General features: G+C 43.7%; 3 protein-coding genes across 4 annotated transcripts; 1 reads left to right on the top strand and 2 right to left on the bottom strand.

Annotated features, from left to right (window-relative positions):
* The first annotated feature begins 2949 nt into the window (after window positions 1-2949).
* Window positions 2950-4976, top strand: LOC121552447 (cell wall protein IFF6). The gene has a single exon (XM_041865383.1). It carries the CDS (start codon window positions 3402-3404, stop codon window positions 4365-4367), a length of 966 nt encoding a protein of 321 aa, XP_041721317.1. The 5' UTR covers window positions 2950-3401; the 3' UTR covers window positions 4368-4976.
* A 5688-nt stretch (window positions 4977-10664) lies between these two features.
* LOC121552662 (complement C1q-like protein 2) lies at window positions 10665-12054 on the bottom strand. Of its 2 annotated transcripts, none has more exons than XM_041865656.2 (3): window positions 11808-12054; window positions 11405-11542; window positions 10665-11049 (listed from the first exon to the last, which is right to left on the bottom strand). In XM_041865656.2, exons 1-3 carry the CDS (start codon window positions 12004-12006, stop codon window positions 10757-10759), a joined length of 630 nt encoding a protein of 209 aa, XP_041721590.1. In that variant the 5' UTR covers window positions 12007-12054; the 3' UTR covers window positions 10665-10756. The 2 variants fall into 2 exon arrangements, with proteins under 2 accessions (XP_041721590.1, XP_041721589.1); XM_041865655.2 differs by having other exon boundaries at window positions 11796-12042.
* Window positions 12055-14476: 2422 nt separating this feature from the next.
* Window positions 14477-15640, bottom strand: LOC121552066 (complement C1q-like protein 2). The gene is made up of 3 exons (XM_041864735.1): window positions 15383-15640; window positions 15087-15224; window positions 14477-14863 (listed from the first exon to the last, which is right to left on the bottom strand). The coding sequence occupies exons 1-3, from the start codon at window positions 15519-15521 to the stop codon at window positions 14592-14594; spliced, it is 549 nt and encodes a 182-aa protein (XP_041720669.1). The 5' UTR covers window positions 15522-15640; the 3' UTR covers window positions 14477-14591.
* Between the last annotated feature and the right edge of the window lie 9462 nt (window positions 15641-25102).

The raw sequence follows: 25102 nt of genomic DNA, 5'->3' as shown, positions 1-25102 counted from the left end.
TGGACCTACTGCCAAATTCTCTAAAACGACATTGGAAGTGGCTTATGGTAGAGAAATTAACATTACATTCTCTGGCAACAGCTCTGGTGGACATTCCTGCAGTCAGCATGCCAATTGCACGCTCCCTCAAAACTTGAGGCATGTGTGGCATTGTGTTGTGTGACAAAACTGCACATTTTAGAGTGGCTTTTTTTATTGTCCCCAGCACTAGGTGAACCTGTATAATGATCATGCTGTTTAATCAGCTTCTTGATATGCCACACCTGTCAGGTGGATGGATTATCTTGGCAAAGGACACTAATAGGGATGCAAACAAATTTGTGCACAACATTTGAGAGTAATAAGCCTTTTGTGCGTATGGAAAATTTCTGGGATCTTTTATTGCTAATACAAAATAACCTTCAGTGTGTCTGGCTTGTGGGCATTGGTTAATTGGCTGTAATTGAGTGTCCTGGCAGCGCCAAAGAGTCCTGGCCCGTGCCCATGCAGTCTGCCCTCGGTTCCTCCTCCCCTGAGTTTATAGTGCCCAGCCACTTTATTACCCAACCCCGCTGCTCAAGGGCCACCAAGGGATTCTGTCTCTCTCTCTCACACACACACACACACACACACACACACACACACACACACACACACACACACACACACACACACACACACACACACACACACACACACACACACACACACACACACACACACACACACACACACACACACACACACACACACACACACACACACACACACACACACACACACACACACACACACACTTGTTACCGGGCGGCAGGTAGCTTAGTGGTTAAGAGCGTTGTGCCAGTAACCGAAAGGTCGCTGGTTCTAATCCCCGAGCCGACTAGGTGAAAAATCTGTCGATGTGCCCTTGAGCAAGGCACTTAACCCTAATTGCTCATGTAAGTCGCTCTGGATAAGAGCGTCTGCTAAATGACGTAAATGTAAATGTGTCACAAGATGCCTAAAACGTACGTAAAGACAGGAAATGATGTCACAGGAGTATTGACAGATGGGCTAACTATAGCTCTAAAGAGGACATCATGATGTCATGATAGCGGCCATGTTCCAGACAGATTTGGAGGCCACCTGCTGAGCACCAAAATGGATACAAGTGGATTGGCAATCTGCAGTGACTGGTTACATCTGTCACTCTAACACACAGATCACTAGTTACACATGAATGAGCATACTCACTCACTCAAAAAAAACGAAAAAAGTACACATAGGCCTACATTTCACACACTTGCAGGAATAACCCCCCCCCCCCACCAACCACACACACACACCCTCCCCCCCTCTGGAGGATGAAACGCAGAGGAGCAAAATGTGAGCTGGAGGCTGTCGCCATTGGAGACTGTCACCAGGGGAGACAGACTGACTGACGTAGGCCTGCTGTCTGTCAGCAACATTAATCCAGTGGCCCCTGTCTCTGCCTCCCTGGTGACAGATAATGATACTATGATGCTCCACAATGACCTTGAAAATACTAAAGCATCAATGATTGATCACCAAATCCAATTTAGATCAACATACCAGGCTGCTATGGGGACCACGAGGAACCTTTTCATAGTCTGAATTGAGTTATGACAGAGGTCTGGACCCAACACAGGAAGTCAATATTAATCTTCCATGTAAAGAGAAATAAGTAAACGCATTCCTGGCTGTGCTAGTTGGATGGAGTCCCAGAACAACAAGGTCCCCTCCCTTGACAGTCCCGGGTGCGTCGCCGAGCTGAAAGAGCTGTGCCTGCTTGCTTGGGAACGTAGCTTGCGTCATGGCGCTGACGTGATTCGCGCAATGCCATCATCGTGACAAAGCCGACGCCCGTGTGTGACCGAGGTGTGAAATGTGAAAACTTGGACTGTTGCATGTAAAAAAAACGGTCTCCTGTGATATTTGTTTCGCATAGACAATGTGGCTTAAATGTATTTGTTATTCTATTAAAAGAGCAATATAAATTAAATACATTATTATTGTGCACAGCCTTCCTTGTCTGGTAATCGGCCGGCAGGTAACTTAGTTGGTAAGAGCGTTGTGCCAGTAACCGAAAGGTCGCAATTCAAGCAATTCCTCCATCCTTCAAATTAAACTTTGATAGCCAGGCAGACCCTTCTTGGGGTTTAAAAATATTTCAATAAGATGACAGTTCTGTATTCTATCACAATTGCCAACACGTACACCTAAGCTTAGCTCATACCTCTGTTTGTCCCAATGGTTTACTACGCGGAGCTGTCCATGCAATCGATCGCTTGTGCTCAATGCCAACATCACTCATTGCGCATCAAGACTTTATGTAGTTCAAGTATTAGATGACTGAACAACCAAAAAGTAATCAAAATAGATCCTGGGTAATTAATTAAGCAACCAGCTGTGTACTGAATTGATGTGCATGTGGAACATTTACATTTTAGTCATTTAGCAGACGCTCTTATCCAAAGCGACTTACAGTTTTTTAGTGAGTGCATACGTTTTCATACTGCCCCCCCCCCCCGTGGGAATCGAACCCACAACCCTGGCGTTGCAAACGCCATGCTCTACCAACTGAGCTACACGGGACATGTCTGGGATCTTTTATTTCTAAATCAAAATAACCTTCAGTTTGTCTGGTTTGTTGGCATTGGTTAATTAGTTGTAATTGAGTGTCCTGGCAGGCAGGCAGGCTATAGCTCTTTAATATAGTCTATAGGCGACATACAGTGTGTGTTGCATGTGGTCGTAAACCAGTATGGTAGGTTTTTATCTTTGTGTTTTTACATGGACGCAAAAAATAAAGATCACTATGTGTATTCATCTATCATGGAACAATAATTCAAAGTCTGATGTGTTAAAATCATGGCATTTGAGGACAGTAAAATGGATCAATGCAGGGTAAAAAAAAAAATATCAATTGCATCGCTTCTTCAAAGACCCGCCTCCCGACCATGTTTTGAGACCAGACCGTCCACTTAATTTGCTGGACAACAGAGAGGCTCCCTTTGTACGTTGCTTCATTTAATGAGTAGGATAAATCACCTCCTCACTGCCGGGACGCAGAGCCTCTATATAATCGCCTAACAGAGCTTTCGCTGGTGTAAACAATTGCGGTGAGTGTAGCAGAAAGCGCATGGACCACGGAGACTAGCGCACCGCACCAGCTCATTTCCTTCCCAGTAAATGACTGGGAATGGTGCAACCGCTTTATGAAGTGAGCCCGTGTTGTATCCGAGCCAAGATGAGCGCGATAGTAATCTGTTTGATTACGAAGTGATCCGTCTGTGTGAAAGACACATTTTGTGTGCGTTAATTAAGCGTCCAACGGGCTAAGCATCTTCTCTTGCACGGTGGATACCATATAATCCTTCAAGACGGACGGCGTGGCGGAGCGAAGAGGGAGAAGGGCGAACATGAGGGACAGGGACTTCATGCCCAACATTGAACGGGGTAAACCCGCCACATACACGGGGGAGAAAAAGGCGAAAATGGCTGCGAAGACTAACAAAAAGTGGGTGAGACTGGCCACAGTTTTCGCATACGTGTTGTCTGTGTCTCTGGCGGCTATAATATTGGCCATATACTACAGCCTAATATGGAAACCGACGTCTGCCTCCTCATCATTTGCGAGACCCAATGCTGTGACCGTCGTCGCGGCGAATACTACTGCGAACATAACCACTAGTAGTGTGCCAAATAATACAATGCACACAGGAACGCAGACGGACGCTAGTACACGTGACGACACGAGGACCAAGGCATCACCAGTTACCATCAGAACAGAGACGTCTGGGACCGAGGCATTTCAGTGGGGGGATAGTAGTAGTAAAAGTCCCACGGTTCCCGCAGACGACAATACGGCCAAAACAGCGATTGTCGGACCAACGAATGGACAAGTGGTCTCCGCGCAAAGCTACGCAATTACAAACAACAAATTGGCAACTCCGACAGAAGTCAGACACGCGTCTCCAAGTGTCACTGGAGAGGATTCAGCGAACTTGCCGACGCACGCAACCAGGGACCAAGAGGAGAAGTGGTGGACGTTTAGCTTGGTCTCTCCCGCTGTTGGAGTACAACAGGAGCCTGTGGAAGGATCTGGGCTGGATTCTATTCAAGAGAGCCAAGCCACGGATTCTTCTCGGATGAGCGGAGTGACGCTCGCGGAAGCCTCGGCGGCTACAAACGCAGACCAACAGACTCTGCGCACAGACTCTACCTCTGACCAGGCTCAGGGTACATGGGGACCGGTTACCTTTACCGATGCACAACGTGATTCGGATTTAATAACGGAAGGGTCCTCTAATTTACCAGAGCAGAGGCGGGAGGAGCTAGTTCAAATGGACAACGGAGACGCCTCAGCGAGAACTACACAGTCCTAAACGCACATGCTTTTTTGGGCACCATACAAACTGCGGTATAGGGCCTATTCATATAACACATTAACGCTTTTGGAAAATTAGCATTATAGCCTAACATTCCAATATTTAAGTTATGCCTTCATTTGGTACCCTTATTTGGATTGTTGGCATCACAACATTTCTATTGATGCATCTTCAAATGTGACCCCATAATGTTGAGGAAATTAACGAAATAATTTGACGCGTCTGGATTGGGCTAAAGGCCTATGTTTAAATGTGTTGTTTACATTGGACCTTATTCCCAATGATAAGGGAGCCATGATACACAGACAGCCTATAGCTATTTAACGGGAAATAGATTTGAATGATCTATCTTTATATGCTCTGTCCCAAGGTAAGATGATATCAGGAATGGATTGGCAGAGGAAAATATGTAGTCCCTCTCAGGTAGCCTATGTCCATAACCTTACACATTTAGCCGCAAGATGCACTGTGTTTTGGTATTTTCAGTAGGAGTAACATTGTGCGCACCGACCTTTGTTGACGTTATAGCCAAATGTAGCCACTTTTTTTTTACAATATCCATGTGCAATATGTAGCCTATATGAAGAGACAAATAAAACATTTTGATAATAATATTGTTTTTCATGGTTTGTCACGTTTACACTGTAGTAGGTTATTTAGACAACCGGACTTGAGATCACGCTTTATGCACTTATTTCAATAACTTTTGCGCACGCACTCCTTCTTCGACTAAATAAATGACCCAATTATCAAATAGAGTAGGGTGTTCTTATTATTTCAACTGGGAACCATTGAGATCTTTATGCTCTGAAAGGTTGCTTTGTCTTTCATATTTTTCAATTAGATATTGCTTGTTGGCGCAAGGGATACTTTTTCAGGGCAGGCGGAGAACAATAGGCTACATTAAACACTTTGGAACGTGTCCATGTATGATCCAAATATACAGAGGTACTGTACAAGGAAGCACGTTCTCGTTGTTGTAAACAAATGATGCACTGGGAGGGAGGAAACGGTGACACAACGGCCCTCAGCTGAGAAAATGTATTATATATTACCAGTGGTGGAAAAAGTACCGAATTGTCATAGTAAAGATACCTTAACAGAAAACGACTCAAGTAAAAGTGAAAGTCACCCAGTTAACTTCTACTTGAGTAAAAGTCTAAAAGTATTTGGTTTAAAATATACTTAAGTATCAAAAGTAAAAGTAAAAGTATAAACCATTTCAAATTCCTTATATTAAGCAAATAAGACGGAACCATTTTCTTGTTTTTTTAATGTACGGATAGCCAGGGGCACACTCCAACATTCAGACATCATTTACAAACGAAGCATGTGAGTTTAGTGAGTCCGCCAGATCAGAGGCAGTAGGGATGACCAGGGATGTTCTGTTGATAAGTGCGTAAATTGGACCATTTTCCTTGTCCTGCTAAGCATTCAAAATGTAACGAGTACTTTTGAGTATCAAGGAAAATGTATGGAGTAAAAAGTACAATATTTTCTTAAGGAATGTAGTAAAGTAAAAGTAGTCAAAAAATATGAATAGTAAAGTAATGTACAGATACTCCAAAAAACTACTTAAGTAGTACTTTAAAGTATTTTTACTTAAGTACTTTACACCACTGTATATTACAAAGTATGACAGCTGTTTCCATGTTGGTGTATTGGCAATGGGCCATGAAATGGGTTGCTTGCAAACTGCAGACATTGGGCAATACCAGAGTGACAACAGTTTACTGGCTGACACATTTCCTAATACATTTCACATTACGTTTACATGAAGAATATATTTCAGAGTTCTGGGGCATTGGACATTAAATGCTTTGTGAATGTGTGAAGGAAAGAAATGAGAAATAAACGGCACCAGAGAGAAAGGGAAAGGTTAATGTGAGAGAGAGAGTTTTCATCTAATCAGATTGAACTCCAAGAGGAATCGAATTTCTTAATTAGCATAGACTTCCATGTTATCCTTCCACCCTATCCTTTCATTCTGCTGAGACCAGAATGGGCTCTGCTCTTCAGTGTCATAAGAATGTCCTGCACATACGAATGGGAATCGAACATGGGACGAGAGCTTAACAGATCTACACACAAAAAACTTGAGTCAACAGGTCCCTTTACATGCTGGCTATTAGGAAAGGTGAATTCCCTTGAAAACAGTGGCCATGGTTTAGCTTGGTCAGTTCTGAAATAGTATAACACAACGATAAAAGTCATAGCCATTGTTTTTCCGCTGTCAATTTGATGCAATGCTGCACAAAAATCTTAGCTTGACTCTGTATCATTCTATGCCACAGTGAGTTTTCAGTCCCTGCCTTGACAACCTTCCAGAATCCTTTTCCCAGGGTCGGACTAGCCACCTGACGTTTCGGGCAAATGCCAGATGGGCTGGTCCAATTTAAGCCTAGTGGGCCTGTCTAACTTTTTTTTTTGCAACATGCTAATTATCTGGCTAATAATGGGGCCTCAAGGAGAAAAAAATGGGCCGGTGTATTAGAAATGCCAGGGCCTATTTTTGGTCCCAGTCCGACCCTGCATTTACCTGTGCCCTGCACCATACCATGTGTGCTCCCAGGCTCTCCTGGCAAAACCTGGCCATTGTTCAACAGAAGGCGAGGCCGGGCTCTTCATTACCGTGAGTTACCTCACTCCCGCTCATCCAAGTAATAGCTCTCCATCCCCAATGGGACCTGCATTAGTTCTGCCACAAATAACTGTACCCTCAGAGGACTATCAATTTCGCTGACATCCCTTACCCATCCTTCCAGTCTTTAACACCCTTCTTCTAGAGACACCAGTGTGTTTTCTTAGGACTAAACTAACAAACAGATGCTAGTCCAAAGAGGAGTCTGGTGAACACTAAAGTGCCCAAAGCCCGTTGAGGGCTCACGGTGTCATGTGGGCCTTTCTGTCCTTCATGCAGGAGAAATGGATGCATGCTATTTCTCTTCATGTTATGTTGAGTGTCGGTAGGAGGTTTTGAGAGTAAGGGAGGTGGAAGGGCAGGGGGGTTTATCTTACAGATAGCCTTTTGATGGTGCAAAGTTCAAGGATCAAGGCCTGATCCAGGTCTTTTAGCAATAACAAATACAAACAGAAAACAATAGGCACTTCAAACTGGTCTAAAGCCAAGAATAAGTAGTATTTTACTGGGTGACTTTCACTTTTACTTGAGTCAAGTAAAAATGACTCAAGTAAAAGTGAAAGTCACCCAGTAAAATACTACTTGAGTTAAAGTCTAAAAATATTTGGTTTTAAATATACTTAAGTATAAAAAAAAATAGATGTAATTGCTAAAATATACTTAAGTATCAAAAGTAAAAGTATAAATCCCTTATATTAAGCAAACCAGACGGCACAATTTTTTTGTTTTATACATTTACGGATAGCCAGCAGAACTCTCCAACACTTAGACAATCATTTACAAAGAAAGCATTTGTGTTTACTGAGTCCACCACATCAGAGCAGTACGGATGACCAGGGATGTTCTCTTGATAAGTGTGTGAATTTGACCATTTTCTTGTCCTGCTAACCATTCAAAATGTAACAAGAACTTTTAGGTGTCAGGGAAAATGTAAGGAGTAAACAGTACATCATTTTATGTAGGAATGTAGAGGAGTAAAAGTAAAAGTTGTCGAAAAATATAAATAGTAAAGTAAAGTACAGATACCCCACAAAACAATACTTAAGTAGTACTTTAAAGTATTTTTACTTACATCACTAAATTTTTGCGATAGTGGTGCAATCAGTTGGTTGTAATTTTGGATAGAGCAGACATTTCCATATATTTTTGTTAGCTGCATGTGTGACATAACTCCGCCAGTCCTACTTATGATATCATTAACAAAGATTATACCGTTTGTAAATCTTTCTCTCCAAAAATATATGTATTTTTTTATCAATTAGTATATGAGTTTAACCATAATATTTGTTGTAATATTTGTTCTATCTTTTCTGGTGCATTAAACTGAAATTGCAACCAGCTTTCTATCGCTTGTTTAAAAAAATAGCGATATTCTGTAGATTATATCATTTTTTATGACCTTTGTCTTGCTGCAGTTGATAACCAGGCCTACTTGCTGGCCAAAGGACTGGAGTCTGTCAATGTTGACTTGTAGATGTTGGTGTGTGTGAGATAAAACAGTCGTATTCAAGGTCTTCTAGAAGACAAGGTCCATCGTATTCCTCTTGCATGATCTTCTGTTGTTCAACGTATGACCCAGTCTATTGCCAGGTTGAAGAGTAGGGCTGAAATCACACAACCTTGACGAACTCCAGACTTCACAGCAAAGCTAATGTTGTTCGTTCTGACAGTGCATGAGAAGTTGCTGCAGAACTGTTTTATGATGTTAACAACATGGGTGGAGATTCCATAAATTCTTAAGATCTTCCATAAGCTTTCGCAGTGGATGCTGTTAAAAGTATTCTGGAAGTCAATAAACTTTATGTAGAGCTTCCAATGCAACTCACTACATTGCTCAATAATGTTCCTGAGGGCAAAGATCTGGTCTGTACACCTCCTTCCTCCCCTAAAACCTGCTTGTTCGTTCATAAGCACTTTGTCTACAGCTAAAGACATCCGTGGAACGATAATCTTGCAAAATATCTTGTTGGGAACTGATGCCCATCCAGTTGTTGCAGTAGTGTGCCCTTCTTAGGTACCTGTATGATGATCCCCTTGGTCCATTCTGAAGGTATCTTTCCTTTCATCCAGATGTCAGTGAAGAGCGGAAGGAGGATGTTTGCAGCCAAAACTGGATCGATCTTGAACAGCTCTGCATTGAGGTTATCAGGACCTGGAGCTTTTCCATTTTTTAGTGACTTGATGGTAGTGATTATTTATTCTTTGGTTGGTGTTTATGTCTAGATCTTCTGGAGCAGCTTCAGGTGTTTTAATTAGATCCACAAGGGGTTCTCTGTTAAGAACCTCTGAAATGTTCTTTCCAGCTTGCTTCCTGTTCATTTTATGTATTTCACTTGAATTTTCTGCCACAGATTAGGTTAGTGATTTTGTATACTGTTCCTTTCGCCCTTTTGACTCTTCTTACTAGCCTTTTGACTCTTCCAATGTCTGTTTCAGCCTTTTTGATTTGGCATCTGTTTTGTTTTTCAGGTCCCTTCTTTCCTCAATCATTTCCCATGTTTCCGGGGTGATCCATTCCTTGCCACCTTCTGTGTCCATGGTTTTCTTGCTGCTTTTACTGTTCGTTTTAACCAGTTTCTCCCACTTCCTATCTATATTCCCCTCAGTTTCCTCCTCATCTTCTTCTTCTGTGTTGTTTGAAAGGGCTTAACACACTTGTTGTGAAAATGCATTATGAAGGTTTTCTTGATGGTTTGGTCTCTCAGCATGCCAACATGTTGGTGGTCCTGAATGTTTCAGCTTTAGTTTGATGTTGGCAATCACAAGATGGTGGCCACTGGCGACATCTGCCCTCCTTTGCACCTTGACGTCCCTCAGCGAGCTTCTCCACTTGCCGTTGATCGTCAGGTGGTCAATCTGGTTCTTGTACCATTTAAGCTTGTGGATATTATTGTGGCTGCCACCTATCACCAGGTTATTTGTGACGCAGAATGTTGCCAGTCTGTCACCGTTATCATGGCTAGTCTGGCTGTTATCATTCTACTGCTGATTGGTTTCCATTCCATTAGAGTTCTCTACACCTTTCTGTAGGATGATGGCGACACCAGAGTGTAGTACTGTTTCTCCAGTGCTGGTTGTCGTGGATCCAGAGCTAGTCCACCTGGCTTCACTCACCCCAGGATCTGTAGCTTGTATCTCCTCATTTCATTGGTAACCTGTGCCAGCTTTCTGGACGCAAACATTGTTAGAAAATTCCAAAAGCCAAAGTGCAGTTTGTTTTTGGTGTTCAGTGCTCCCATAAGTACGTCACTAGTTTCCCGTAGGCTTTCACTGATGGCGGTCATACAAGTCTGGGAATCTGGGAGATCTTCGCATCCAGTTGTAGAATTGTAATTTGTTGCGGTTTCTGTAGCACAAAGTTTTTGCGGGATGCCATTGCTAGCCCCATGCCCAACCGTCCACCATTTCTGGTTTCGGGAGATTTTGGAGTTATTTGTTAGTCCTCTCCCCTAGCCTTTTGTCTTCTTGGTGATGGATTACAGTCTCGTACCACGTGAGGCCAGACAGGCTTTGGGTTGTGTACAAGCAGCTCCGGCGTGTCAAGCCCAACCAACTCCAGCTATGTTGGTTTTGGTTTCACCAGTTCATACCAGCAGCGCAAAACATTTCGGGACTGAATCGACAGTGGACTAATGAAAAAAAATACCAGAAGATAGTTTGAGTGGATTATTCCTTTAATGAAATGTTGAAATAAGTATTTACAATTCTTGCTAAGTCATGAACTGTAATGATCAGCCTTTTACTATTACTTATTATTGGTAGGAAATAGAAGGTGACCACTGAACATGCTAATCCTGCTGTTGTCAAATATGCTACTGCCACTCCAGAGAACCACACAGACTTTGTCTCCTTCCACTAGGTCTAGTGTGATTCCATTGGCCCCGCCGTGGTAAATGCCGGATTTTGGGTTGGCAGTTTCATAGACGGCAGCCATTTTCACACCGTTCTTAAGCAATGCTGCATTCGCCTTCCCTGAATTCCCAACATTGCAAGTGAATGTGAAGTAGTAGGCCCCTCCCACAGGTGCAGTAAAGACACCTGCATCAGGTGAGAAAGCAAGGTGGACAAAAACAACTGTGTGATTATGACACAACAGAACATGGACATACTGCTAAAGAAAAAGTGTAATATAAATATTTTTTAATTAAGAGCGTTACAAAGACACCCCAGTAAAATACATAAAGGTGCAATCTGTAGCTTTCATCATTGCCAGTGGCAACTCAAGGTACTACAAACACTTTCAGCCAAGAACCGAAAGATTAATTAAACCGTTTGATTCGCTAAATCCCATCCCCTCAGTTTACAAACAAGTGCAGGGCAGCGCTTGACACAAAATGAAAGTTACAGATTGCACCTTTAATATGATGTTGAGACTTATCTAGTGGGTAAATACCTGTATCTGGGTTATACGCTTCACCGATGTTTGTAGTGACCTTTTTGTACACCACGGTGGTGTCATTGTCGAAAGGTCCTAAGTGATAATGTTCATCATTGACCGTAAGTGAAGTGGAGAAGGCCACTTTTGGTTTGCCTGTAGAAAGACGAATAATGTCCAGATTACTACACATCAAAGGTTTGAATCCAGATAGTATGACAGCCTGAACGTTTACACTTCTGTCCAATGATAGTGAAATAATTACAGAGCATGATGAACGCACACTTCCATTGATCATGCATCCATGCAAACACACACAGTGTCCCTGCACGCCCGTAGGAACACTGACACACAAAGAAACTAAGGCTAGGGACAATTTCCAATCATGATAAGAAATGGCCAACATTACCGTTACACTCACTCTCCAGTTTCTCCACTCGGGCTACCAGTTCCCTCAGCAGCCTGTCAACCTCGGACGCGAAAGCTGTTGGCTCACTCTCCGTCCGAGTCTCAACCACACAACAGCACAGCAACATTACCACAGCAAAAACAGACTCCATCGCAGGGCTTTCAACGAACCGGGTGTGAGAGGTTTGCTGAGATGTCTGACTGCTCCTCATATGTTGAGTTAGATATATATATATGGATTGGTTTATTTAAAATGTAACCAGGGTTGCAAAATTCTGGTAACAAAAAAAAAATTCCCAGCTTTAGCAGAAATCCTGGTTGGAATATTCGTGGAATCAGGAGGGAATAAGCAGGAAATCCGGGACTTCTCCAACCGGGATTTCTGGACAACCTGGGATTTTTGGCGTAATTACCAGAATTTTGCAACCCTAGTATCAGCAAAGTTCACTCAACTCTGTGCATCAACAAATTACATCAAACCAACCCTACGCTTTTTACTGTAATAGAGCAGCAAAGACAAAAGTATATTTTGATTAAAGGAGCATTCCACAACATTTCCATAAAATGTATGTCTGTTTTATCTGCAGTAGTAAAGGAATAAAATAACTAAACATAATACCTGTATGGCCAACTGGCATAACCTTGAAACAACATATTGATGATAACAAGAAACACTTGTTTCTCTTTAACAAATGTTTAAAAAAAATAAAAACATTCTTGAGACACGGGTAGGTTGGATCCTTATATTTGTTTTATTTTCCAGAACAGAACAAAAAGCATTTGTGAACAAAACTGTTTTCTGTGAGACCGCAGTATATATGGTACATACACTATCTGAGGCTCCTTGGTTACAAATCAACTGAACATATACTCTACAGAGTCTCAGGCTCACTGTAGTTAGTGCTGGATATCTTGGTGGGAGGATTCCTATGCATCTGTGACATCTGATAAACCAGTTATACTGTATTGGTGATTAAGAATAATTATAAATCATACATTTGTAAAACCTTAAAAATCCAGTGTGCATAAACATTGGAGAAATGCACCTGCAGTATTTCCTGAAGGATGATGAGCATCAGCGTTTGATTATTGTACATACAGTCGTATGAAAACGTTTGGGCACCCCTCTGAGGCTGCATAATAATTTACTCTGTCGTCACAGAAAATGATCACAGTGGCATGCCATTCATTTTCTAATAAAAGCTGAGTACTGGGGTATTGTCCAGACAAAGATGTTTAGTGTAGCAATATTAAGTTGTATGAAATTAAAATCAGATGTGAAAAATAGGCTATGCAACAATGTGGGCACCCTTGTCATTCTGTTGATTTGAATACCTGTAACTACTTAGCACTGATTAATTGGAACACACAATTGGTTTGGTGAGCTCATTAAGCCTTGAACTTCATAGACAAGTGCATCCAATCACGAGAAAAGGTATTTAAGGTGGCCAATTGCAAGTTGTTGTTCTCCTTGACTCTCCTCTGAAGAGTGGCAACATGGGGGCCTCAAAACAACTCTCAAATGACCTGAAAACAAAGATTGTTCAACATTATGGTTTAGTGGAAGGCTACAAAAAGCTATCGCAGAGATGTAAGCTGTCAGTGTCCACTGTGAGGAACATAGTGAGGAAATGGAAGACCACAGGCACAGTTCTTGTTAAGGCCAGAAGTGGCAGGCCAAGTAAAATATTGGAGAGGCAAAGGCGAAGGATGGTGAGAACGGTCAAAAACAGCCCACAGACCACCTCCAAAGACCTACAACATCATCTTGCTGCAGATGGTGTCACTGTGCATCGTTCAACAATTCAGCGCACTTTGCACAAGGAGAAGCTGTACGGCAGAGTGATGCGGAAGAAGCCTTTTCTGCACACACGCCACAAACAGAGTCGCTTGAGGTATGCAAACGCACATTTGGACAACCCAGCTTCATTTTGGAATAAGGTGCTGTGGACTGATGAAACAAAGATTGAGTTATTTGGTCATAACAAGGGGCGTTATGCATGGCGGCAAAAGAACACAGCGTTCCAAGAAAAACACTTGCTACCCACAGTAGAATTTGGTGGGGGTTCCATCATGCTGTGGGGCTGTGTGGCCAGTGCCGGTACTAGGAATCTTGTTAAAGTTGAGGGTCGCATGGATTCCATTCAATATCAGCAGATTCTTGGGAATAATGTTGAAGAATCAGTCACAAAGTTGAAGTTACGCCGGGGCTGGATATTTCAACAAGACAACGACCCAAAACACTGCTCAAAATCTACCCGGGCATTTATGCAGAGGAACAAGTACAATGTTCTGGAATGGCCATCCCAGTCCCCAGACCTGAATATCATTGAGAATCTGTGGGATGATTTGAAGCGGGCTGTCCATGCTCGACAACCATCAAACCTAACTGAAGTGGAGATGTTTTGTAAGGAGGAATGGTCCAAAATACCTTCATCCAGAATCCAGACACTCATTAGAGGCTATAGGAAGCGTCTAGAGGCTGTTATTTTAGCAAAAGGAGGCTCTACTAAATATTGATGTGATTTTTCTGTTGGGGTGCCCAAATTTATGCACCTGTCTAATTTCGTTTTGATGCATATTGCAAATTTTCTGTTAATCCAATAAACCTCATTTCACTACTGAAATATTACTGTATCCATCAGTTATTTGATAGATCAAAATGAAATTGCTGATCCAAACACCCAATTATTTATAAATGGAAATCATGGAAATTGTCAGGGGTGCCCAAACTTTTTCATATGACTGTACATTCCTACAAAACATTACAATCATTAAAGCAAATGGTATGCTCTCCTCACATTGGAAAGAGCAGGGCACCAGTGAATATGCTCCTGTATCCATTGTCATAGATGCTGTTGCCACCCCAGAGGATAATGTTCACTTGATCACCTTCATCTAACTGCAGTATTACACTATTTGACCCCATGCTGTCAACATCACCACTTCCAACCATGGCAGCCATATTTTGGCCGTTCTTCAACAGGGCCGCATTCACTTTTCCTGTAGTCCCAGAATTGCAAGTGAACGTGAAGTAGTAGACCCCTCTCACCGGTGCAGCAAAGATACCTGCATTGCAGGGAGAGGAGATGCATGCAATAGATGCATTAATTTCAACATCATACTCGTGGTACACATTCATTTCTTTTGGTTCAATTTATAAAAAAATTGTTGAATTGCATGTTCGATGTCCGAAGGTATACAAGTCACGGACACTCAAAAGCACTGTGTTGAGCTCAAATTAGAATTCAAAATAAATCAGAAACAGTAATGATGCTGTAAAATATGCTACCTGTTCCAGAGCTGTAGGCTTGGCCAATGTTTGTGTTAAAATTTTTGAATATCAGGGTGGTGTCATTATCAAAGGGCCCTCTATTTTCAGCTGATGCAGGTGGGAAGAGTGATGCTGAGAACGCCACCTTAAGTCTCGCTGTGAAGAAACAGCACGTCAAATATTTCAAGAACACACACATACCAAAACTGATTTAAATTAAACTTCAGCTTTAGAAGTACCGGCCATTGGGGCATTTCACAATATTTCAAAATGTAGCAAGAACACCATCATATCGTGCTCAGTCACTCACTCACCATTACTTGCCTTCTCCAGATGTTCCACTTTGGCGCTAAGTTCTCTCAGCACAGTGCAGATGTCCGATTGGGAGCCGGTTAGGCCTCGCGCCCCAGACAGACTGCAGAAGGCCAGCAACAGAACACAGACTGACTCCATCTCTTAATGTCACGAGAATTTCTATCTCAATGTTCAAACTGAACTATTTTATATCTCTGTCTGAGTCCTGAAGGTTGTAAAACTCCAGTTCAATGAATCAGACAGAGTCCCAACATACAATAATCAGTCTTTATTCAGAGAGTGCTCCGAAAATCATACAATGCACAATGTCTTTTATACCTCTACTACGCCCCTAAGTGAGCCAATAAGAAAGCTCCTAGTCAGCCTTAGCCACTATAATATTCTTCTTGCAAGCTCACACAACAGCCTTTACTTTCCTCTTGTAGCTATTTCACCCCTACTCAGACTTCCTTCCTAGTTTCACATGCTATTTTCTGTTATTGGTTCCACAGTTGCACTCTACTTGCATAGATATAAAAATAAGTAAATGCCCTAGTTGCACTTCTAACTAAGCTAAACACATTATCAGATTATAGTCTTATGATTCTAACACATTTCACACAATCCTACAGTTTTAAGGGTGGAATTATTTTAGTCATTACAAACTCTTCTATCACTTAATAAAGCAACGAATTAAGGTGTTTGTAGCTACACATGCCTGGTAAAACACTAACATCGGGTTCCATGGAAAAGGAGTATACCAAATGAATAATACTTCTTCAGAACCATAAACATCTAGTTAATGTTTAGTTTATCTGATTAGCTTGGCATCTGATTTGACCCTATGCAGATATTTGTAAGGATACAAGTAAGTGTTTTTGGCCTGTGTCCCCACCCCGAGCCATTGGAATCCTCACTGGTCATTACAAATATTAACCATATTACGAGAAGGAAGTTAACCACAGAAAAACTAAGTGCCCATCTTAATCTTTTATTTTTATTGGCCAGTCTGAGATATGCTTTATCTTGGCCAGGTCGCAGTTGTAAATGAGAACTTGTTCTCAACTGGCTTACCTGGTTAAAAAAAAAAAGAATAAATATGGCTTTTTCTTTGCAACTCTGCCTAGAAGGTCAGCATTCCGGAGTCGCCTCTTCACTGTTGACGTTGAGACTGGTGTTTTGCAGGTACTATTTAATGAAGCTGCCAGTTGAGGACCTGTGAGGCGTCTGTTTCTCAAACTAGACACTAATGTATTTGTCCTCTTGCTCAGTTGTGCACCGGGGCCTCCCACTCCTCTTTCTATTCTGGTTAGAGCCAGTTTGCCCTGTTCTGTGAAGAGTAGTACACAGCGTTGTACGAGATCTTCAGTTTCTTGGCAATTTCTCGCTTGGAATAGCCTTCATTTCTCAGAACAAGAATAGACTGACGAGTTTGAGAAGAAAGTTATTTGTTTCTGGACATTTTGATCCTCTAATCGAAACCACAATTGCTGATGCTCCAGATACTCAACTAGTCTAGATACTCAACTAGTCTCAAGAAGGACAGTTTTATTGCTTCTTTAAAATCAGCACAACAGTTTTCAGCTGTGCTAACATAATTGCAAAAGGGGTTTCTAATGATCAATTAGCCTTTTAAAATGATAAACTTGGAGTAGCAAACACAACGTGCCATTAGAACACAGGACTGATGGTTGCTGATAATGGGCCTCTGTACGCCTATGTAGATATTCCATAAAAGAATCTGCCGTTTCCAACTACAATAGCCATTTACAACATTAACAATGTCTACATTGTATTTCTGATCAATTTGATGTTATTTTAATGGAACAAAAAATTGTTTTCTTTCAAAAACAAGGACATTTCTAAGTGACCCCAAACTTTTGAACGGTAGTGTGTGTGTGTATATATACAGTGGGGAGAACAAGTATTTGATACACTGCCGATTTTGCAGGTTTTCCTACTTACAAAGCATGTAGAGGTCTGTAATTTCTATCATAGGTACACTTCAACTGTGAGAGACGGAATCTAAAACAAAAATCCAGAAAATCACATTGTATGATTATTAAGTAATTAATTTGCATTTCATTGCATGACATAAGTATTTGATCACCTACCAACCAGTAAGAATTCCGGCTCTCACAGACCTGTTAGTTTTTCTTTAAGAAGCCCTCCTGTTCTCCACTCATTACCTGTATTAACTGCACCTGTTTGAACTCGTTACCTGTATAAAAGACACCTGTCCACACACTAAATCAAACAGACTCCAACCTCTCCACAATGGCCAAGACCAGAGAGCTGTGTAAGGACATCAGGGATAAAATTGTAGACCTGCACAAGGCTGGGATGGGCTACAGGACAATAGGCAAGCAGCTTGGTGAGAAGGCAACAACTCTTGGCGCAATTATTAGAAAATGGAAGAAGTTCAAGATGACGGTCATCACCCTCGGTCTGGGGCTCCATGCAAGAGCTCACCTCGTGGGGCATCAATGATCATGAGGAAGGTGAGGGATCAGCCCAGAACTACACGGCAGGACCTGGTCAATGACCTGAAGAGAGCTGGGACAACAGTCTCAAAGAAAACCATTAGTAACACACTACGCCGTCATGGATTAAAATCCTGCAGCGCACGCAAGGTCCCCCTGCTCAAGCCAGCGCATGTCCAGGCCCGTCTGAAGTTTGCCAATGACCATCTGGATGATCCAGAGGAGGAATGGGAGAAGGTAATGTGGTCTGAGGAGACAAAAATAGAGCTTTTTGGTCTAAACTCCACTCGCCGTGTTTGGAGGAAGAAGAAGTATGAGTACAACCCCAAGAACACCATCCCAATCGTGAAGCATGGAGGTGGAAACATCATTCTTTGGGGATGCTTTTCTGCAAAGGGGACAGGACGACTGCACCGTATTGAGGGGAGGATGGATGGGGCCATGTATCGCGAGATCTTGGCCAACAACCTCCTTCCCTCAGTAAGAGCATTAAAGATGGGTCGTGGCTGGATCTTCCAGCATGACAACGACCCGAAACACACAGCCAGGGCAACTAAGGAGTGGCTCCGTAAGAAGCATATCAAGGTCCTGGAGTGGCCTAGCCAGTCTCCAGACCTGAACCCAATAGAAAATCTTTGGAGGGAGCTGAAAGTCTGTATTGCCCAGCGACAGCCCCGAAACCTGAAGGATCTGGAGAAGGTCTGTATGGAGGAGTGGGCCAAAATCCCTGCTGCAGTGTGTGCAAACCTGGTCAAGACCTACAGGAAACGTATGATCTCTGTAATTGCAAACAAAGGTTTCTGTACCAAATATTAAGTTCTGCTTTTCTGATGTATCAAATAGTTATGTCATGCAATAAAATGCAAATTAATTACTTAAAAATCATACAATGTGATTTTCTGGATTTTTGTTTTAGATTGTCTCTCACAGTTGAAGTGTACCTATGCTAAAAAATTACTGACCTCTACATGCTTCGTAAGTAGGAAAACCTGCAAAATCGGCAGTGTATCAAATACTTGTTCTCCCCACTGTATGTATGTATTGTGACGTCACGAGAGGCTACACAGCTTTCAGCGGGATTGCTCACGTAGTGCAAGGAGACAAGGTTCAAACAAAACAAGGATTTTATTATAGGTCTTGGGAAATTAACGAAAATATAACAAAATTCTGTTCTCTTGTGGCTCTTTAAGGGTTAACAGTTCAGGGATGTCTCTTCCACATCCAAAATCATAATTCTCACTCGCTCAGATAACTTTTCCCCAGCCTTACTGTAGTCCACGTTGCAGCTAGTGGCCAACCCAACAAAAAGTCCTTCCAAATGTCTCTCACGTATTTCCACAGGTGCATATATCCAAAGGTGAGTATTTCCCAAAGGTAAGTATCTCCAAATCCTTATATTCCTCATGGAAGTGGACGTGCAGCACTCTTGTCCTCCAGAGAGCCCAGGTTGGAGATTGTGTCTCTTCACCCCCACACACTCCCTCAGTGTGTCTCTTCCCTTCCCAAACCTTCAGCTCATCAGCTCCTCATTTGTTTCAGCTGCGTGGGAAGATTGGCCATAGAGGGGTGGAGTTCCCGACCATACCAGCAGATGGAGCCATAGCTGTCTGGGTTTGCAGCCACCTCAGGGGATGTAACGTCCCTCCAGGACACAGCCTCTCGTGACATCACACATCCCCCTCCTCGGGACCGACGTCCTCGTCGGGTAAAGGCAGCGAAGAAGGCATCACGCCGGGAGAGGGCGTCCGCATTGCCGTGGTGCTTGCCAGCCTGCTCTCTCTTCAACTCCTCCACCTCTAGGACCAGGGACTCAGCCTCCTGTTGTCTCTCCTTGAGTTTCTTACTGAACGCATCAGCCTTGGTTTTAGCAGAGTTTAGCTTCTGTTGAGCAGCTTTCAGTTCCTTCTCTCTCTCTGCCTCCGCATTCTTCATCTTGTTCTCCAACACCTTGTACTTCTCCTCTGCCTTCTTCTGGACCTCCTTACTACTGCGCAGGGTCTCCTCACACTCCTCGATGGTCCTGCGCAGCCTCTCCAGCTCCTCCTGTTGCTTATGGAAGGAGCTCTGTTGGAGTTTAGCCTGGAGGATATCTAACTCTTCTGTCTTCATGTCTAACTGTTGCTTTAACAAACGATACCTCTCAGCGGTCCCCTTCAGACCAGACAGTTCTTTGTCCAGATTCTGTAGCTCCGTCTCTGTGTCGGTCTGGGCACCTGCCATCCCTATCAGAGCCCGGGCGGGAGTGAGTAATTCGGAGGATTGCACCGGAGCCTTCCCAGCATGAGTCTTGCCTCTCCGTTTCCGAGGTACTCGGGTTATCCTCTCCTGAGACTCTCTCCAGAGTGGGTAAAAGGCTGGGCAGTCTCGTCCAATTAGGACAGGGACGGGGAGGGAATCAACCACCCCCGCCGTCGTGTGTATGGTTCCCCGTGTGCTGGTCATTGTAAGTTCAGTAATGGGGTATTCTCTGGTGTCCCCATGGACACAGGAAACTGGGAGGACTTTCCCCGGGGGGTCAGACACGTTGGGCCCACCAAATCCTTACGCACCAGGGTGGCCCGGCTACCAGAATCCAGTAAGGCCTCCACATCATGGTGATTCACAGTTACCGGGCAGGTGGGGGGTCGATCTGGGCCGCCATCTACGACTCCCAAGAGCGAGGCAAAACGGTGTGTGGGTGCTGAGCTGGAGGACTCCGCAGTGGGCATAGGTTCATCGGCTGGTTTCCCACACTGCCAGGAGATATGTCCCATCTCCCCACACCGGTAACACTGTCGAGTTTCCCCCTCCTGGTGTACTCTTCTTGGACCCGCCTGGTTTCTGGCTCCCCCTGGAGCCGGGATAAGTCCTGACGTGGCTGGGTTCGAGACCTTGGGGTCCTTTGGACGGGTTCTTCCCATTTGTGGTGGGGCCGCACTCCTGGGGTCTTTTCGGGAAGCATTCAGCATCTCCGCTGTGGCCTGGTACTTTTCCACAGCTTCCACGGTCAGATCAGCCGTGGTCAAGGCCTGTTGACTGATGAACCGTTTTGCCTCATAAGGCAGGGCGCGTGAGGTAACGATCCACCACAACGGCCTCCACCACCGCCGCTGCTGGATTCCTCTGCGGATCCAGCCATTTCCTTGCGATTCGGACAAGTTCATGCATCTGCGCCCGAGGAGGTTGGTCTGGTTGGAAGGTCCAGCTGTGAAAGCGCTGGGCCATACCAAACTTTGTGAGTCCATATCTGCTGAGGATCTCAGACTTCAGGGCATCATAGTCAGTAACCTGGTCAGGGCCCAGGTCCCGGACAGCATTCAGCGATTCCCCGGTTAGAAAGGGGGCTAACAGACCAACCCACTGTTACTTGGGCCAGGCTTCCCTAGTGGCCGTGGCCTCAAATGCATGCAGGTATGCCTCAATGTCATCGGTAGCTCCCATCTTAGATATAAAGTCACTTGCCTTTATTGGGCGGGTATTTTGGACCACCCTCTGTCTCTGCAACTGCAATTCCTCTGCCTTCAGAAGGTTGGCTTTCTTTTGCTCCTCCAAGAGAGCCACGTTTGCTTGCATCTGGGCTTGCTGGCCAGCAACAAGGGCTTTCAATATGTCCTCCATTTCAGTCGGCGGGGAGCCTACGGCCAACTTGGAAAACTGGGTGATCAAACCTTCGGTATCCTCCTCTGACATGCACTATTAACGCTTGAGCGTGCCCGTATTCTCCACCATCTGTGACGTCACGAGAGGCTACACAGCTTTCAGCGGGATTGCTCACGTAGTGCAAGGAGACAAGGTTCAAACAAAACAAGGATTTTATTATAGGTCTTGGGAAATTAACGAAAATATAACAAAATTCTGTTCTCTTGTGGCTCTTTAAGGGTTAACAGTTCAGGGATGTCTCTTCCACATCCAAAATCATAATTCTCACTCGCTCAGATAACTTTTCCCCAGCCTTACTGTAGTCCACGTTGCAGCTAGTGGCCAACCCAACAAAAAGTCCTTCCAAATGTCTCTCACGTATTTCCACAGGTGCATATATCCAAAGGTGAGTATTTCCCAAAGGTAAGTATCTCCAAATCCTTATATTCCTCATGGAAGTGGACGTGCAGCACTCTTGTCCTCCAGAGAGCCCAGGTTGGAGATTGTGTCTCTTCACCCCCCACACACTCCCTCAGTGTGTCTCTTCCCTTCCCAAACCTTCAGCTCATCAGCTCCTCATTTGTTTCAGCTGCGTGGGAAGATTGGCCATAGAGGGGTGGAGTTCCCGACCATACCAGCAGATGGAGCCATAGCTGTCTGGGTTTGCAGCCACCTCAGGGGGATGTAACGTCCCTCCAGGACACAGCCTCTCGTGACATCACAGTATGTATGTACAGTGGGGAGAACAAGTATTTGATACACTGCCGATTTTGCAGGTTTTCCTACTTACAAAGCATGTAGAGGTCTGTAATTTTTATCATAGGTACACTTCAACTGTGAGAGACGGAATCTAAAACAAAAATCCAGAAAATCACATTGTATGATTTTTAAGTAATTCATTTGCATTTTATTGCATGACATAAGTATTTGATACATCAGAAAAGCAGAACTTAATATTTGGTACAGAAACCTTTGTTTGCAATTACAGAGATCATACGTTTCCTGAAGGTCTTGACCAGGTTTGCACACACTGCAGCAGGGATTTTGGCCCACTCCTCCATACAGACCTTCTCCAGATCCTTCAGGTTTCGGGGGCTGTCGCTGGGCAATACAGACTTTCAGCTCCCTCCAAAGATTTTCTATTGGGTTCAGGTCTGGAGACTGGCTAGGCCACTCCAGGACCTTGAGATGCTTCTTACGGAGCCACTCCTTAGTTGCCCTGGCTGTGTGTTTCGGGTCGTTGTCATGCTGGAAGACCCAGCCACGACCCATCTTCAATGCTCTTACTGAGGGAAGGAGGTTGTTGGCCAAGATCTCGCGATACATGTCCCCATCCATCCTCCCCTCAATACGGTGCAGTCGTCCTGTCCCCTTTGCAGAAAAGCATCCCCAAATAATTTTGTTTCCACCTCCATGCTTCACGGTTGGGCTGGTGTTCTTGGGGTTGTACTCATCCTTCTTCTCCCTCCAAACACGGCGAGTGGAGTTTAGACCAAAAAGCTCTATTTTTGTCTCATCAGACCACATGACCTTCTCCCATTCCTCCTCTGGATCATACAGATGGTCATTGGCAAACTTCAGACGGGCCTGGACATGCGCTGGCTTGAGCAGGGGGACCTTGCGTGCGCTGCAGGATTTTAATCCATGACGGCGTAGTGTGTTACTAATGGTTTTCTTTGAGACTGTGGTCCCAGCTCTCTTCAGGTCATTGACCAGGTCCTGCCGTGTAGTTCTGGGCTGATCCCTCACCTTCCTCATGATCATTGATGCCCCACGAGGTAACATCTTGCATGGAGCCCCAGACCGAGGGTGAATGACCGTCATCTTGAACTTCTTCCATTTTCTAATAATTGCGCCAACAGTTGTTGCCTTCTCACCAAGCTGCTTGCCTATTGTCCTGTAGCCCATCCCAGCCTTGTGCAGGTCTACAATTTTATCCCTGATGTCCTTACACAGCTCTCTGGTCTTGGCCATTGTGGAGAGGTTGGAGTCTGTTTGATTGAGTGTGTGGACAGGTGTCTTTTATACAGGTAACGAGTTCAAACAGGTGCAGTTAATACAGGTAATGAGTGGAGAACAGGAGGGCTTCTTAAAGAAAAACTAACAGGTCTGTGAGAGCCGGAATTCTTACTGGTTGGTAGGTGATCAAATACTTATGTCATGCAATAAAATGCAAATTAATTACTTAAAAATCATACAATGTGATTTTCTGGATTTTTTGGATTCCTGGATTCCGTCACTCACAGTTGAAGTGTACCTATGATAAAAATTACAGACCTCTACATGCTTTGTAAGTAGGAAAACCTGCAAAATCGGCAGTGTATCAAATACTTGTTCTCCCCACTGTATGTATGTACAGTGAGGGAAAAAAGTATTTGATCCCCTGCTGATTTTGTTCGTTTGCCCACTGACAAAGAAATGATCAGTCTATAATTTTAATGGTAGGTTTATTTGAACAGTGAGAGACAGAATAACAACAACAAAAAACAGAAAAACGCATGTCAAAAATGTTCTAAATTCATTTGCATTTTAATGAGGGAAATAAGTATTTGACCCACTCTCAATCAGAAAGATTTCTGGCTCCCTGTCACGATCGTTACATGATGAAGCGGACCAAGGCGCAGCGTGATATGCGTACATTCCTTTATTGCAGTACACAACACGAACCAAAACAACAAAACAAACGATACGTGAAGTCCTGGGTTGAACACAAACCTTCCGGAACAAGATCCCACAATAAACATGTGCCAACAGGCTGCCTAAGTATGGTCCCCAATCAGAGACAACAAGCTACAGCTGCCTCTGATTGGGAACCACCCTGGCCAACATAGATATACACGAACTAGAACACAAACCTAGAAAACTAAACAATGAAACCTACACACCCTGGCTCAACATATAAGAGTCCCCAGAGCCAGGGCGTAGAATCTCAGCTTCATCTTCACCACCACACTGCTCTGATAGCTCACCCACATACAGTGAGGGAAAAAAGTATTTGATCCCCTGCTGATTTTGTACGTTTCCCCACTGACAAAGACATGATCAGTCTATAATTTTAATGGTAGGTTTATTTGAACAGTGAGAGACAGAATAACAACAAAAAAATCCAGAAAAAACGCATGTCAAAAATTTTATGAATTGATTTGCATTTTAATGAGGGAAATAAGTATTTGACCCCCTCTCAATCAGAAAGATTTCTGGCTCCCAGGTGTCTTTTATACAGGTAACGAGCTGAGATTAGGAGCACACTCTTAAAGGGAGTGCTCCTAATCTCAGTTTGTTACCTGTATAAATGACACCTGTCCACAGAAGCATTCAATCAATCAGATTCCAAACTCTCCACCATGGCCAAGACCAAAGAGCTCACCAAGGATGTCAGGGACAAGATTTTAGACCTAAACAAGGCTGGAATGGGCTACAAGACCATCGCCAAGCAGCTTGGTGAGAAGGTGACAACAGTTGGTGCGATTATTCGCAAATGGAAGAAACACAAAAGAACTGTCAATCTCCCTCAGCCTTGGGCTCCATGCAAGATCTCACCTCGTGGAGTTGCAATGATCATGAGAACGGTGAGGAATCAGCCCAGAACTACACGGGAGGATCTTGTCAATGATCTCAAGGCAGCTGGGACCATAGTCA

This window comes from Coregonus clupeaformis, chromosome 36, assembly GCF_020615455.1.
Source record: "Coregonus clupeaformis isolate EN_2021a chromosome 36, ASM2061545v1, whole genome shotgun sequence".
Lineage (NCBI taxonomy): Eukaryota > Metazoa > Chordata > Actinopteri > Salmoniformes > Salmonidae > Coregonus > Coregonus clupeaformis.
The sequence above is the reverse complement of the archived record's forward strand: the minus strand, read 5'-3'. Positions and strand labels throughout refer to the sequence as shown.

Bases quoted from the DNA above. Each gene is read 5' to 3' on its own strand.
- LOC121552066 (XM_041864735.1), bottom strand. From the start codon at position 15,521: ATGGAGTCAGTCTGTGTTCTGTTGCTGGCCTTCTGCAGTCTGTCTGGG. The intron at 15,225-15,382 runs GTGAGTGAGTGA...GTTTCTTCACAG, and splicing joins TCTGGAGAAGGCAAGTAATG to CGAGACTTAAGGTGGCGTTC. The intron at 14,864-15,086 runs GTAGCATATTTT...CCTGCAATGCAG, and splicing joins AGCCTACAGCTCTGGAACAG to GTATCTTTGCTGCACCGGTG.
- LOC121552447 (XM_041865383.1), top strand. From the start codon at position 3,402: ATGAGGGACAGGGACTTCATGCCCAACATTGAACGGGGTAAACCCGCC.
- LOC121552662 (XM_041865655.2), bottom strand. From the start codon at position 12,006: ATGAGGAGCAGTCAGACATCTCAGCAAACCTCTCACACCCGGTTCGTT. The intron at 11,543-11,795 runs GTAATGTTGGCC...GTCTTTCTACAG, and splicing joins ACTGGAGAGTGAGTGTAACG to GCAAACCAAAAGTGGCCTTC. The intron at 11,050-11,404 runs GTATTTACCCAC...CACCTGATGCAG, and splicing joins AGCGTATAACCCAGATACAG to GTGTCTTTACTGCACCTGTG.